A 16,474-nucleotide genomic window follows, 5' to 3' on the forward strand; every position below is an offset into this window, starting at 1 on the left:
AGGAAAGAGCTCAAGGGTTGTTTAATAGAGCTTCTCAGCACTCCTAGATGGGGATACTATATTCAGTGATCCTTGTTGTGGTTATTTGGCAGTTGTGGAGGTGGCGCTACAGGGCTAGAATAAAAGGTACTTCTGAATCCTTTTATTTGGTTGTTGGAAATATCATGTACTGGCTGAATCATATTGCAAGCAACGTGAATAAAGTCAAGCGGTTGTCATGTGTGGATAGAGCTCTGCTTTCTAGGTTGGGTGTAAAAGTTGTTGAACCAAAAAATTGTAGTGCTCGAGTTGTGAAGTGGGTTAGACCTCCAAGGGGAAGATTAAAGCTTAACCTTGATGGTAGTAGCTTAGGGAACCTGGGACTCGGTGGTGGAGGGGGCATTCTTCATGACTGTAGTGGTAAACTGATTTTTGCTTATTCTAAGTCATTTGGTGTTTGTTCTAACAATGAAGTGGAGCTTCGTGCGGTATTGGAGGACATTATTAGGTGCAAGGAGTTGGGTTTATTTTCTATTGATATTGAATGTGATTCTTTGGTGGTGGTTAATTGGATACTAGCTAAAGCTTGTACAATTTAGTACCTTCGAGATTTTTGGGACAAGTTAATGATTTTACTTGAGGACTTTGATTACAGTATTAGTCATTGTTTTAGAGAAAATAATCATGTTGCATACTGCCTTACTCGTGAGGGGGCTTGCGAGATGAGCAATATGGTTAGGGAGTCGTCTCAGTTAGGCCATGAGGCCAAAGGGTTGTATAGGCTGGACTGGGCGGGTTTGGCTAACATTTGTTTGTCTTGAAATTCTTTGGTCTGGTTTTTTGGCTCTTAGGCTTGTTTTGTTCTTTTAATAGATGGGGTTTTTGTGTTTGGTTGGTTTGTATTTGGGTGGTCTTTTTTTGTACACCCCAAGATGTTTGGCTTGTAAATCGCGGTTTTCTTCTGCTACAAATGAAGACTATTAATATACTTGGGACGTGGCCACTCCTTGGGGCTTCCGGGTTTTTATTTATTTTTTATTTTTTATTTTGTTTATTTTTTAAAAAACCTGCATTGTCTTCGCTACGGGCCAAACTTGGCCTCGTACCTCAGCCTAGTTTGCTGGAGCGCATTAACCCACACACATTATGTTCCAACGACACTCTTATAATTATGGGCTCCACTCCAGCTCCAGCTGCCGATACTCTAAACATAGGAAGCAAGTGATCTCACCAATGGCTACCTACACAATATTAGCCCATATCAGAATTCTCCATAGATAGTATATTTCCTTATATAAATTCCGAAGGTACAATAAACCTTGTAATTGTATTTGACTATTGTAACATACTCAATAAATACGATTGACGAGACTCTCGGCACTCTCACATGACTGGGGAATTTTATCAAACACTTTGTACTCACTGTCTTTAGGACCTTCTTCCACCACATGGGGTTGAGTATTTGATGAGAGCACCACCACAAGGATGGAAATAGAGATCAGAGTACTTCAACCACTGCATTGCAGTTACCTTATAGTGGCATGGGTTGAAGACAACAAAGACTGGCAGTGGTGTTTTGGGATCGCCACTTCAACAATACTATTTCAAGGCAGTAAAGTGCAGTATAACACAAGCTACAAGTTTCATAGCTGGAGATGGCTAAAGAGAACTATTTCACCTGTGTCCAAAAGGTTCTCGCTGCAGCGGTTTCTATAACACACGCAATGCTGGGTATTCTATACTATGCATAACTGCTGTGATGAGCACGCCCAGCCTAGACATCAGAAGCCAGAAAGGGAGGAGACAGTAATGCTAAAGAATAGGTCACTAGTTATACTCTATAATAGCAAGCCTCGAGTTCCCCAACAGAGCAGCAAACAAACGAGCATGCCCACTCAATGCTAAAACGCAAAGTAAAGCAAGAAGAAGTCAAGATATTGCCAAACATCCTCCCAATCTTCTTGTCTACAATGATGCTGAACAACTGTCTTGCTCAGCTCTCCACCTTTCTGAGTCTAACAGGCAGCTAAACCATGAAGACGGAGCTTGGCTCCTTCAAGGTCCCGCCAGCTTCTCCACCTGTCTTCCCTGTCCTATTTATCATTATTCTTGCGTCGGTCTATAGCTATGTAATCCTTCCATCTGCCAGAAAATGACCAAAAATGAACTGGGATCACTTCTTTACAATGAATAGGGGCTAGCCCTCTCTATCGCGGGCATGACAGTGGCAGCTCTGGTTGAAATGCAGGCGAAAGAAAGTGTTTGCTGAATCTGAGCTACTAAATTCTGCTGAAACTCTGCCTAAAGCATTCCTTTGATACTTTGTAGTACTTGTTCATTATCACCTTGAGAGGTTTTACTTGCTGATGTTTGTATTAAGCGGACATTTTCTGGATTCTCTTCTCTGGGCCAATCGCTACAAGTTAGATGTGGATATATGTAGAGGGCTGGCTTCGCATGCGAAGAGGTAAGGTGATAAAAAAAGCTAGCATATCTTAGCAGATATTGTTAAGTCATAATTCACATTTATCGATTAATGCCATATTATTGCTCTCTTCTAATTTACATTCTTAGCTGCAGTCATTTATCTTAAAACTCCACATTTCCATAATTCAACCAAAAAAAAAAACAAAATAAAATAGTACAAAGGAGAAGTAAAATTTACGAAAAGAAAAGGAACAAAGAAAATCAATCAGCTTCTTGCAAGCCATCCAACAGAAGGGACGCAACAAACAAGCCAACAGCACCAACCCCAAGCGCCCCGGCCAACACGGCCTGCACAGCCACCAGCCCTGCCGAGTCATCCGGAATTAACACAACAACTGCCAATGCCGCCACAAATACAGGCAGCGCCACGGAGGCAAGAGCTGCGGGCGAGGAGCCCGCAACCTTCTCAAGCAAGCTAAGCAGGCCAAGGTCCTCCGCCTTGGAGAACACCCCAAGCTTCTCTATGGAGGAGAGAGTGAATCCAAGCTCCTCGGCCTTGGAGAGCAGGCCTGCCTTTTCCACATTGCTCAGCACCTTTCGCTTCTCTAGCTCCTTGAACACGTCAACCTCCACTTCCTCTGCTCCCTCGTAGAATATTCCGGCCCCGAACCACTTTTTCTCCCAGTTACCATCGAGCTTATTCACCTGCGCTTTTCATCACTGTCATCATTAGGCTGAAATAGACTTTTATTGCTTCAACTTGTGTAAATTTCTAAGATTTCATTCCCATGGTCAACTTGAACCGATTAGCAGAAAATTAGATAGATGTTTATTCCAGCTTAATCGTCAATTTGAATAAGGGAATCAAAAGAAGTCTGACAAGACTAAGCCCCGTTTGGATAGTGAAAGTGTTCACTACATCTCCTCTAATTTTATTATTATAATTTTTTCAAATTTTCACACAAAACGTAATAAATAACTCAACTTTTTCAAATCTCAAAATAATAATAATATTAAAAAATAATATTCTAGTAATATTTTATTCAACTTTCGACTTTCATCTAAAATCATGTCATGTCATCTCACTGTCCAAACCGCACCTAAGTGTATTTCATCCACCCAAGTGTATTTCATCCTAATTATAAATAGTGATAGTCTTATCATTGCTGAAATGCACGAGATAACTCATTGTTTGGATGCCAAGAAAAGAAAAAGAACCCCATCTTTAACTTTGCAGCGAAATAAGGTCCCAAATGATGTTTTTTTTTCTATATTATGCCGTTATCCTAGCAACCAGGCAAATGGTATGCCATATATGGTCTGTTTAACTAAGTTTGAATTTTACTTTGCCTGAATTAAGTATTCCCAAGCCCTTTGGCATTCTGATTACAATCTAAGAGCAGAAAAAGAAAATTAGACATCAATTTTCTACATCTTTCCCTGAATTTTCTTGACAGCGAAAAAAGAAGAGAAAAAGGATTAAAGGGTGTTCACAAAACAGAGAAGAGAAAAAAGAAAGTAAGAAAGTAGTACCTTCTTTTTGGGTGCCATGGCCACGACAGTTAGTGATTTTCTGGTGGGAAAAAGGCGGACAAAGCGAGATTTGGGGGAGAGGAAGTGCTTGGGTTCGAATCCTCGAGGATAGAGAGCAGAGGAAGATGGTGCAGTGATCGCCATTGGATCACACACAGGGAGAAATAGAGTATGAAGTTCCCAGAGCTTGCTCTGTCTCTCTTGGTGAAGCTAACTGCCACGTGGGATTGGTGGACGCATAGATGAAAGGACAGAGTTTTGCGTATGTAATCTATATGCTCTATTGTCCAAGGACATCCTCCAATCAAATTGGTCGTAGCTTTATCCTCACAAGTTAAAATCTAATACATGAAAATATTTTGGGAAAATCAAATTCATTCATTTTCAGATATTTAACACTATGTCTAAGCAATGGGTATTTACAATATTTACCTTTTGTCTGTATTATCAGTACCTTTATCTCCACTAGACAGGCCCAGCTGTACCGAGTAAGAGGTCCGTATGATGGGTCCAACGAGTTAGAATACGACAAATGCACCATATACTCTCTACCATGAGATCATATTGCTTAATGGGATTAATACGGTAGCTATCACCAAATAAGGATATCTATCTCCAAGGAAACAATGAGATATTCGAGAGTTTATCTTCGATATGTTAGTAATTTCCTTTCGAAAGCATATCCTGAAAATTTGATGATCGAGACCTCGAGATGTGGGGAAAGATTGAACTATCCTTCTTAACGACAATACACCCCTATATAAAGGACCAACGTTAGCAGCCTAAGGTAATATATTCAGACCCCTCATTTCAAGGCAACACAGACATGCCTCTAACTTAGGCATTGGAGGCACCAGGCACACCAAGCCATCTTATTTCCTTGTTGTAGGATAGCAGTCGAGATCAGTTGGTGGTGAAACAAGTCCAAAACAGTGGCGTCATTTGTGGTATTCATGCATATTTCCTAAAGACATTTCAATGTGGTTTTCACATGCCTGGTATGACACGCTCATATACAATCCATGACCAGGAAATCATTTCCACAAATATGAAGGCACGACTTATGGAGATGGAAGAACAGTTAAAGAAGATGAGTGCAGAGATGGAGGTTCTCCAATGAGAGAATGAGACCTTAAGATAGAAAAACCAAGACTATAGCAAAGGCGTCATGCCAAACCACAACGAACTAGAAGAAGAGGCACACTATGCAGGTGGAATACATGCCGAGGAAGTAGAACAAAAGAAGAAGCTACACGAAAAATTGTGCAATCTTGTTGATAAATATGAGGAGATGGCCAGGAAGATGGGAAGGTCATCCTCAGTTGATCAACAACTTAACCAGATAGATTTACCCTATAGCTCGGAGGTGATGGGTTGTACTGCTACCACCAAAGTTCAAGGTCCTGCAGATAGGATTGTATGAGGGGTCACGAGATCCGCTAGACCACCTAGAGAACTTCAAAGCACACAAAACCCTCCACCGGTTTCCCGGGGAGTTATTATGTTGGGCTTTCCCTTTGACATTGAAAGGCATGGCGAAAGGCTGGTTCAAGGCATTACGATCGGGATCGATCAATAGCATCGAAGAATTAGTCAAACAATAACGCAATTCATGCCGAGTAGAAGGCGAAGACGACCCGCATCATACCTCTTGACCATTAAGCAAAAAGAAGGAGAAAGCCTGAAGGCATACCTCATCCGATTCAACAAAGAGCAGTTAACCGCCAATGATCAAGATGAGAAATTACACTAGAAGCCCTTTTGGGGGGTGTATGGCCCCAAAGTCCATTCATGGCAGAGCTAGCATAGAGGACTTTGTCGACATTGAGAGAATTCGTGGATAACGCCAACGACTTCGTCAATGCTGAAGACATGTTACAAGCCCTAATTGCACCACGAAAAGTGGAGATGAAAGAAGAAGGTAGGGACCTTCAAAGGTAAAGCGAGTGAAGACCCTTGGAGAAAACTGGGCGAAGCAATCATGATAAAAGGCGAGAAAGGCTAGCACCCCCTCGAGAACGTGGTCTGAGACTTATTCACAACAACATGAATGTACTTGGAAAGCAACAGTGGAGGCTTGGTTTCAGAGAGCATCAAAATCATCAAAACTTAGTAGTCTAATTGGCTTTGTATTGGTGATCATTTCCTGGAACTTATGGAGGTGGAGATGTAAAGCCAGGATGGAAGGTATGAAAGAAAAGGTTCATGTTTTATGGAGATTGGTAAAATATTGGATTCATTGGGTTGGTATTAAGATTAGTAATGCATCTCGGTTAGTGGAAAATGATATTAAGGTGTTAAACTCTTTGAATCTACCTATCATCGCAAGAAAAAAGGAAGTTTTTAAGGTAGTCAGATGGGCAAAGTCAAATAGAGGGTGGCTTAAAATGAATGTGGAAGAAAGTAACCTCAATAATCCAAGAATGTTGGGTGCATGAGGAGTAGTCAGGAATGAGTTCGGGAATATGGTATAGGCTTTTTCCGAGTCGTATGGGCATGGTAGTAACAATCTTGCGGAAGTTATGACTCTTTGGACGAGTCTTAAACATTGCAAACGATGGGGTTCAATAAACTTATCATTGAAATAGATTCTTTAATAGTAGCGAATTGGATTAAGAACAGAAGATGTACTCTTTGGTATCTAGAGGACTTTTGGGAAGACATAGTTAAAATGTTGGGAGAGATTAATTTTTATGTTAGTCATATATATCAGGAAGAAAATAAGGCTGCCAACTTTTTGGCCCGGTTAGGAAGTAGTGGTGTTTCCCATGATTGGTTAGGTCAGGCGGAGCTTCCTCATCTGTTGAAAGGGATCATCAGAACAAATTCATGTGGTCTACCTCAGATTCGAAAGTGTTGAATGTATCTGGTTAATTCAAGTCGTGTGACTTGACTTTGGCTAGAGATAGTCTTGATAGGTATTTTTGGTTTTTTTTTGGGTACTTGTGGATTTATTTTCTTTTATTTTCAATTTTTTGTCAATGCCAAGTACTGTGATTGTTAACACGGTTTTCCTCCGCTACAAGTGAGGTTTCATTAATAAACTTGGGCAAAGATTACTATTGGACATGTGCCTACCTTCTCTTAATTAAAAAAAAAAAATGAATGTGCAGTCAAAGGGTAGGTCACTAGATCAAACAGAAGGTAGCCGAGCAAAGAGAGGACGGCGTTTCTATACTTACCACCAGAATGACAACCAATAATTGAGGATTCCTATACAATGAAATGAAGAGTCGAGGAGTTACGGGGAAGCGGTGAGTTGGAGAGCTTGGTCACGAAACATTCAAAACCCGAGAGACAGGCACCAGGGCAGAGAGCAAAGCAAGATTGAGATGCCCGACGAAGAAGGAGCCCAAAAGTCGTCAACCAGCAAGGGGAGATGAGCGAGATGCTCTTCGCCAAAACCCAGGCACAACAAGGCACCCCTGGGTAAAATCCATCCTATAGCTGGAGGGTTTGCCAGGGGAGGAACCTCTACGTTCAGTAGAAAAGAGCATGCCCCCAAGGCGAAATACAAGTATACACGATAGATTGACCCAATGTTTTAAATTTCATTTCGGTGATCATTCCGATTTAAGTACTGGAAATGAATATTTCGGTACTGGTGCATTCCGGTGTACCATTTTGGGATTAATTATATATTATATATAAATATTTATATGTATATATAAGCTAAAAACTAATAGAATAAATACATATATATATATATATATATATATGTAAGTGTGTATCATGAATATGTGTATATGTATGGAAGAACTGAAGATTTATAAAATGACGATACGTTTGAAAAATCACAAACTTGAGAATATACATTTAAAAAATCACAAACAACTTGAGTTAGAAACACAAAAATAAAGAAAAAAAAATAAAAGAATAGAGAAATTATTAAAAATAATGATATTTAAAAAAAGAAAGAATGAGAGGACATATTTAAAATTTTAAAAAAATAAAATTAGATAAATACGTTTTATATTCTAGAATTAATTAAATACCATTTGGATTTAAAATTTACAAAAATGCCACCCAAGTACAAGAAAATTACAAAAATAGTCCGAAATGGAATAGGGTCCGGAATGGCCAAAATTTGACTGGAATGGCCGAAATGGGCTTGAATTTGGAGCAAAATGGAACAAGAAGCTATAGTGTACCGGATACTACATCGGAACGAAAAATTCCAGTCATTCTGGCCTGAACGGAATTTAAAACTATGGACAGACCACCCAAGCATCCGTAGCAAAAGAGCACATAGAGCATCTCTTTTGGGGAAGAAGATTGTGAAAGGGTCCAATACCCACATGAAGATGCATTGATAGTAATGCTATTAGTCGCGAACTGCACCCCCAGGAGGATTTTGATCGACAATGGAAGCTTAGCAGACATCCTCTTTGAGGATGCGTTTACCAAGATGAGCATTAATCCTAGCAAACAACGGCCATCGCCCACACCTTTGAAGGGATTCTCTGGAGATGTAGTACAACCCTGGGCACAATAACCGTTTTGGTCATTGCCAGGAAGGAATTGCAGACCAGCACCACCATAATGACCGACTTCCTAATGGTCAAGGCCCCTTCATCCTACAACGCTATACTAGGGCATCTATTCTTGAACAACCCAAAGTAGTCACCTCTACCTACCATTTGAAAATGAAATTTTCGATGAAGGTGAGAGTAGGAGAGATTTAAGGCAAGCAAGCCTTAGCAGGAGGGTGTTATGTGCAAGAGCTCAAGTTGGGAGGAGCATATGTCTGTACCATGGAAAACTTGAATGGGGACAAAGTCCCACCCCTTCAATCGATCCTCCTCGATCATGGCGTAGAAATGTAGGACCAAAAAAAATTTGCAGCAAGCAGAAGCCAATGAGTCGGTTGAGCTAGTGACGTTGCACCCAGAACGATTGTAAACTACAACACGGATCTAGACCAAGCTTCAGCCCGAGATCCAAAGGGCATTGAAGTGGATCTCGAGCTGAAGCATCTTCTAGTCGAACATAGGGATGTGTTTGCATGGAGCCATGAAGACATGTCAAGGATAGACAATGTGATCATTTAGCATCACCTTTGTGTTGATCCCACCAGCAAAAAAGTCTACCAGAAGAAGAGATCATTTAGCCCAGAGAAGTACGTGACCATAGTCGAAGAAGTCGAATGACTACTCGCCACAAGATTCATCAGGGAAGCTCACTACTTCGAGTGGTTGTCCAATGTTGTATTAGTGAAAAAGTGCAATGGAAAATTGAGGATTTGTGTAGACTTGATCGACCTCAACAAGGTGTGCCTAAAGGATAGTTTCCCACTACCATGGATTGACTTAATTTTTTACTCTACGATGGGACATCGGATGCTGAGCTTCATGGATGCCTACTCAGGGTACAATCAGATTTGGATGAACTTGGCGGATGAGGAAAAGACCTCTTTCATAATAGACTGAGGATTTTACTGCTATTAAGTCATGTCTTTTGAGCTGAAAAACATTGGGGCCACATATGAAAGACTCATATGTTCAAGAAGTAGATTGGGCGAAGTATGGAGGTTTATGTCGATGACTTACTAGTTAAAAGCAAAGAACCATCCCAGCACTTGGAAGACTTGAGGGAAGCATTCATCGTGTTACGCCAGTACAAAATGAAACTAAACCTGAAACTAAAAAAGGAGCTTCAGTGTCGACTCAGAAAAATTTCTGGGCTTTATAGTATTTGAGAGAGGGATAGAAGCCAACATAGAGAAAATCAAGGCAATTATCAATATGAAGCCCCATCGAAACATTGGTGAGACCCAAAGACAAATTGGAAAGGTGGCGACATTGAATAGATTTGTGTCTAGATCTACAGATAAATGCCTATCATTTTTTAGGGTCCTGCGCAAAGTACAACCTTGGAACGATGACTACGATTGGGCATTTCAAGCACTAAAGCAATGCCTCTCTAGCCCACCATTGCTGAGCCAACCCGAGCAAGGGGACACACTCTATGTATACTTGTCGGTTTCACCCCATGTTGTGTTGAGGGCTCTGGTCAAATAATAAGGAGTGGTTCAAAAGCTAGTGTACTACATGAGCTACGCCTTGTGGGGAGCTGAGTCGAGATACCCTCGAATGGAGATACTACCCTTCACGTGGTAACAACAGCTAGGTGATTGCGGCCGTATTTCCAACCTCACCCCATCAGGGTCCTAACAGAAGCTCCTTTAAAGAAGATACTATAGAACCTAGATGCTTCTGGACGCCTAGTGGGCTAATCGATTGAACTGAGCGAGTTCAACATTGATTACCTTCCAAGACATGCGATGAAAAGGCATGCCCTAGTAGACTTCATCGCCAAATTTACTGACTTTCCTGAAGAAGTGGCAACCACACCAGTAGGGAAGCCCTTGCAAGTTTTCGTCGAAAACACATCCTGTTGCACTAGCGAGGAGTAGGGGTCCACATAAAATGCCACTTTAGGTATGAACATCATTACATCACGAAACTCGTTTTCAAGACCACTAACAATGAAGTCGAGTACAAAGCGTTGGTAGCGGGGCTTTTGATAGCTAAGACATTAGAAGCTATCGAGGTCGAGGTAAAGGCAGACTCCCAAGTAGCTGTTAATCAGGTATTGAGAGTACATGGCAAAAAATTTAAAGAGTAGTTGCAGCTAACATGAGAGAAGCGTGATGAGTTTTGTCATTCCAACATCAAACAAATATCGAGAAAGTAATAGCATAGCGAACAAACTAGCACGAACAATCTCAAGAATGGAGGAATCCGCCCTACCATGGAAAGTTGAAAGCAGAGTGATAGAAGTCCCCGCAGTCGCTGAGATAGGACCAAGGTAGCCAGAGTGGGCTTAAGAAGTGGTGAAGTACCTACAAACAAGAGAGCTCTCAATAGAAAGGGAAGAGGAAAGGATGATCAAAACAAGAGTTGCACGGTTCACCCGGATAGGCGGAATTCTCTACAAGCAAGGCTTCTCGACCCCGTTACTGAGGTGCGTCTCCCTATAGGAAGCCCAATATGTTCTAGCAAAGGTAAATAAAAGAGTGTGCTGGAATCACTCTAAAGGAAGATCTTTGAAGAGAAAGGTTGTAAGGGCAGGTTACTATCGGCCCCATGTCCTCAGGGATGCGAATGAGTTTGTCAAGAAATGCGTGAAGTGCCAAATGTTCGCTTTGGTATCACACTGCCTGCTAGAGGAGATGACCTCCTTAATGTCCCCGTGGCCATTTGCACAATGGTGGATTGACCAAGTAGCCCAACTAGGGAAAGGAAGAGTAAGGTTTATGGTCCTCGTTGAAGACTATTTCACCAAATAGGTGGAAGTTGAACCCCTGGCGACAATCATGGCAAGAAACATCACCAAGTTCTTGTGGAAGACTATTGTATGCAAGTTCGGGATCCCCCAGAGTATCATCTCAGACAATGGATGACAATTCAACTCAGAACATTATCAAGAATGGTGTATAGAGCTTGGAATTCAATTCAAGTACATCCAAGACACCCCTAGGCTAACGGACAGGTGGAAACGACCAACAAATCTCTGCTTGGGATCCTAAAGAAGCTTACGGACAAAAAAGGAGAATAAGAGGAAGAGCTCCCAAGCATCCTATGGGCATACAGAACCGGTCTTAAAACTTCGACATGGAAAACTCTGTTTGCCTTGACATACGTAAGGAAACGAGGCTATGGGCCCCATAGAGATTTGGTTGCCAAGCTGTTGCATCTAACATTCCGATCAAGGGTATAATGATAAAGTGTTGGAAGAGCACCTTGACATACTAGATGAACAATGAGATGAAGATGAAACCCAAATGGCCTTCAATAAAAGAAGAACAGAGCGATACTTCAACTGAAGAGTCAAGCCCAGAATCTTCAAGGTAGGCGACTTGGTCTTAAAGGAAACTAGAATAACCATGCAAGAAAAAGGAAAACTTGGCCCCCATTGGCAAGTAATATACGTTAGTGATCGCCAGTAGTCGACTCGGCTTATACCGCTTAAAAGATGCCCAAGGAAAGGAACTGCTAGACCCATGGAACGTCAAGCATCTAAAAAAGTACTATGCTTGATTTTGTAAGTAGTGAAGAACAATGAATAAAGTTGATTATTTCCCTTTCATACATCTCCTAACATGAAGCACAACGCTCACCAATGTCAAGTCTTTAGACTCACGGTAAGGAATTGGGAGCGCAAGTGCTCACATTGCGCGACCCTCACTCGCCAATGTCAAGTTCTCACAGTGAGGAATAGGGGGTGCCAGTCCTCAAAATGCGCAACCCTCACCCACCATTGTCGAGTCCTTAGACTCGCGGTGAAAAATATGGCGTACAAGTTCTCAGACTGCAAGAGCCTCCCCCACTATTGTCAAGTCCTTAGACTAGCTATGAGGAATAGGGTGCCAAGTCCTTAGACTGCGCGACCCTCACCTACTAATGTCGAGTCCTTAGACTCATGGGGAGGAATAAAGGGCGCAAGTCCTCAGATTGCGCAATCCTCACCCGCCAATGTCGAGTCCTTAGACTTGTGGTGAGGAATAGGGCATGCAAGTCCTTAGACTACGTGATCCTCGCCCACCAATGTTGAGTCCTTAGGCTCTCGGTGAAGTTTTCAAATTGCGTGACCCTCGCAGTAGCAGTGCCCAAAAACTTATTAAGAATGTCGAACACTTAAAATGTAGAATGTACAAAACAAAACACCTATAGGAAATTATTACAATCAATTTACACAAGAGGGAAAGTCCATCAACACAAATTATCATTCTAAAAAAAAAAATGATGACTAGTACGGTCGAGAAAGAAAGGCGCTTTGTTCAAGCAGGAGGAGCTTGAAGAGCCAGGGTTGGGAATGCATCATGTATTGTGTCCCTCCAATAAGAATCGACATATAGGTGAGAGGCATGGTCAAGCTTGAAAGACTCGAGGTTTAGCATCCTCAAGGTAGTCTGAGGGTTCGCCAGCAAGAAGGCCCTCAACCTCTCCAAGCTAGCACTATCGTTGCCAAAGGCCCTATTGTGAATAGCCGTGGCTACCAGAAGTTAAGGGGAAAGGCGAACAAACTCCTCGTTGGAAGTGGCCAGCTCAGACTCCAACTTCTTGATACACTTAACCCTCTTGTCAAGGCGTAGCATGGAATTCGTCAACTTGCTCTATCTTTTGTCGATCATATCGTGGTCTTTCTTCATTGCCTCATGCCGATTAGACAACTCCTCGAATTCCCTTTTCTTTTTCCCTCCAAGTTAAGCATCAGACGATGACGAGACTTTACAGAGTTCGTTGCTACCTCGATTAGTTTACGGTAGCACTTCCTCGCTTCCTCCAACTCCACCCCAAGGCAGGACAATTGTTCCTGCCTCAAAGCTCTTTCCTCCTGGAGCACCCTCAGCTCTAAATGCTCGTGAGTAGCTTCTTTCCTCACTGAGGACGGCCGTGTCTTTGCATAGACCAGCCAGGTCAACCTCTAGTGATCCGATGTATCCGTCGGCTTAGTTGAGGATCACCTCCAGTTCAACCTTCTTGGTCTCTAGACCCATGACCTCCTTCCTTGCCTAGAAGGCGAACATACACCTGGCCTTAACTTCATCCTCCAGGTCAGCTCATTTGTCAACCATCCAAGCAGCTAGTTGATCCATGCCCTGCCAACACCACACACACGTAAGGATCCAAAGCCATAGGAAAGCTAAAGGCCAAACCAAACAAGTAACCTAGCGAGGAAAAGAAATCTCTCAACTATTTCGCCATGGCATGAACAAAATCGCCCCTCGCCATGGATCCCTCCAGATTCTGGGGCCAAGATGGACCAGAGTGCTCCTTGCCTTGAGGGAGGGGCCTGGGGCCACAAAAAGGCCCCAGGAGACAAGGGTTGGGAGCACCCTTAGGGGCCACTACCCCTACCTCAGCAGTAGGCAGAGTTGAACCTACTATTACAAGAAACGACTGCCCCTCACCTTGCCCCTTGACACGGAGGGAATTCGCCACAAGCTCATCCTCTTGGACAAGGAAAGATGACGCCCTTCCTCGGTGATAGGGGTGAAGAAAGTCCCTCCTTGCCCCACAAAGAGGCATTGAAGGTGGAAGAGGGATTGAAACCCTACCCTTGCTCGACTTCAAATCATGGGGGAGTGTTGGGTTTCACCACTAGAAATAGTCGTGGGAAGGGAGCCCAGAATAGGCTCCCTTTCCCCTGCCTCTCTCTAAGAGCCAAGATCAACCTGAGGCTCAGCAGTCGAGACTCTGATCTCGACTCCCCCAGTTGAGGTCGTGTCACGATGAACATTAGTTAAGTCTAGAAGACCCTAAGAGAAAGCAACATCGATGTCCACATCCTCCACTTCGTCAACCAACTCCAAGTCGACTGGCGGGATAGATGGAAGAGCAAATTTAGGCAACTAGGCAGATTAAAGTTTCCGGGAAAGGAACTCGAAGTCAAGGTTCATGGCCAAATCCAAGAGAGCATGCCCCATCAAATCACCTAGACCGTCTGATTCTAGGGAACCTTCATGGACAGGAGACTGCCCCTTACAGGAACCTGAGCCAATTTGATGCGATCGATAAGTGAGCGAGTAGGCTCAAAATTTGCTCTTGAAGATGGTGGGGCCTCACAAGGCCTAGTTGCCCCCTCGGCCTCACGCAAAACCATTTTCCTTCATTCTCCAGCGAGGCCACGACAATTCTTTTCTTGTCATGGGAAGCCTTCGGCTCCTTCAGCAAGCGATGATTGCTTGCACGAGACCGGTCGAGCATAACCAAAAATTTGTCAATGTGGGACCTCGTCAACCAGGCCTCCGTCCAAATAGGTTCCTATTGATGCTCAACCCAAGAGTAAACTCTCTCAACACAGGCTGCTCTCTTTGAAAGAGAGTAAAAGTTATTGCTTGGTCGTTTGGGACTTTCCCCTAAATTTCACAAACTAGGAACTCAACCTTATCGGCTTCCCTAGTAGGAAACTCCCATACCTGGATAGAAACAAGAAATAATTTTTTCTACCACTATTTGGCATTTAAATGACGGCTCTTAAATCGAGGGAGGTTATATCGACAGGGGGAGTGAAAGCTGCAAATGTTGCCTTCTAACGTTCTGACCACGTGGGTAATAAGGAACTCACGGGCGGTCAAGTCACGATACGCATCTTCGACGGATTCCAGAACCATTCTCCATGTGACACAACAACACAAAAGCTGACTCGTGGCTAACTTCAAGTAGTCGAGAAAGTCGTGCACCGGTCGATAGAAAGGGAACAGGTCATGAGGGCCACCTTCTCAACATAGCCCTCAGCGTTGATGGCCACTTGGGGAGGAACCTCAAGAATCACTAAACCATGAATTCCATACGAATCCCTCAACTTCCTGAGGTCGGCTGTGGTAAGAACAGACGACCAATGACAACCTTCATAATAAGGTACATCATGGGCAGATGAGGAGTTTGGTGTAGACGAAGACCCCATCAGAGCAGGAGGAGAAGATCCATGAGAAGAAAGTCGAGAAGTGTTCTGGCGAGCCATTGACGCAAATAAATGATTCTAGGAAAAAGAAGTTGGGGTTTTGACATAAAGTACAAACAAGGAAGAAGAGGAGTAAGTAGGAGTGAAAGAAGCAACAAGAAGAAGAAGAATGCTATTTATAACAAGAAATGTGACGGTTGAAATGCCCTATGGAGAATGCGAGCGATACTCACTGCATACAGATCTGGTGACATGACTAAGGTGCAGACGTAGATTCGTTACAACCTCCCTCGACACGAAAGCATGAACAACCAATCAAAATCAATGACACGACAGACAAGAACCGTTCATAATCTTTAAATTCCTAGCGTGGCTGGAATTTGTAGGGTAATTGGGGAGGCACTTTTATCTTCTTTAAAAGTGCCCAACTGTACTAAGTAAGAGGCCCGTATGATGGGCCCAAAGAGTTAGAATAGTGCAGGTGCACCATACACTCTCTACCATGAGATCGTATCGCCAAATGGAATTAATATGGTAACTATCACCAATCAAGGATATCTAACCCTAAGAAAATAATGAGATCCTCGATATGTTTATCCTCGATATGTTAATCCTTTCTTTCTGAAAGCATATCCTTTCTTTCCCGCAAGAACTTTGTCACGATCCATTTGTTTCTCAAAGGTTATTGTGAATAGATTAGGGCTAATATCTTGGAAAGAAAAATTTTTACTTACTCTCCATATTTTTGCCATAGTTGATTTCACAATCTCCTTCCCTACCACAAAATTGGAACACAACTTCCTCACTAGGCTCTTATCTCCCTTTTTCATAACTTCTTCCTTTCGGTCTGTTTCTAACTTGATGACAGAGTTCTCTTCCTCATTTAACCTTAACTATGACCACAAATCTTTTAACTCTTCTATCTTACCCCACTCAGCCCTTCACGCAGACTGTGGAACTTTTCTTCCTTGCTATTAGAAATAATAGCATACTTTAGCCTACAACTTTTCTTTCTTCTCTTATAGTATTTATAGTTATACTAATATATATTATAGTATATTATAATATATCACTATAGTCTATAATATAATTATAATATATATTATAATATATTATAATATTATAT

At 42.4% G+C, this 16,474-nt stretch overlaps 1 protein-coding gene across 1 annotated transcript; it reads right to left on the bottom strand.

Moving 5' to 3' along the window:
• Positions 1–2,482: 2,482 nt before the first annotated feature.
• LOC108999216 lies at positions 2,483–4,196 on the bottom strand. Its single transcript, XM_018976042.1, has 2 exons — positions 3,940–4,196; positions 2,483–3,111 (listed from the first exon to the last, which is right to left on the bottom strand). Exons 1-2 carry the CDS (start codon positions 4,081–4,083, stop codon positions 2,668–2,670), a joined length of 588 nt encoding a protein of 195 aa, XP_018831587.1. The 5' UTR covers positions 4,084–4,196; the 3' UTR covers positions 2,483–2,667.
• Between the last annotated feature and the right edge of the window lie 12,278 nt (positions 4,197–16,474).

This window comes from Juglans regia, chromosome 2 (genome assembly GCF_001411555.2).
Source record: "Juglans regia cultivar Chandler chromosome 2, Walnut 2.0, whole genome shotgun sequence".
Classification (NCBI taxonomy): Eukaryota; Viridiplantae; Streptophyta; class Magnoliopsida; order Fagales; family Juglandaceae; genus Juglans; species Juglans regia.

Coding starts and splice junctions, on each gene's coding strand:
- LOC108999216 (XM_018976042.1), bottom strand. CDS start 4,083: ATGGCGATCACTGCACCATCTTCCTCTGCTCTCTATCCTCGAGGATTC. Junction 3,112..3,939: donor CCATGGCACCCAAAAAGAAG/GTACTACTTTCT, acceptor TGAAAAGCGCAG/GTGAATAAGCTCGATGGTAA.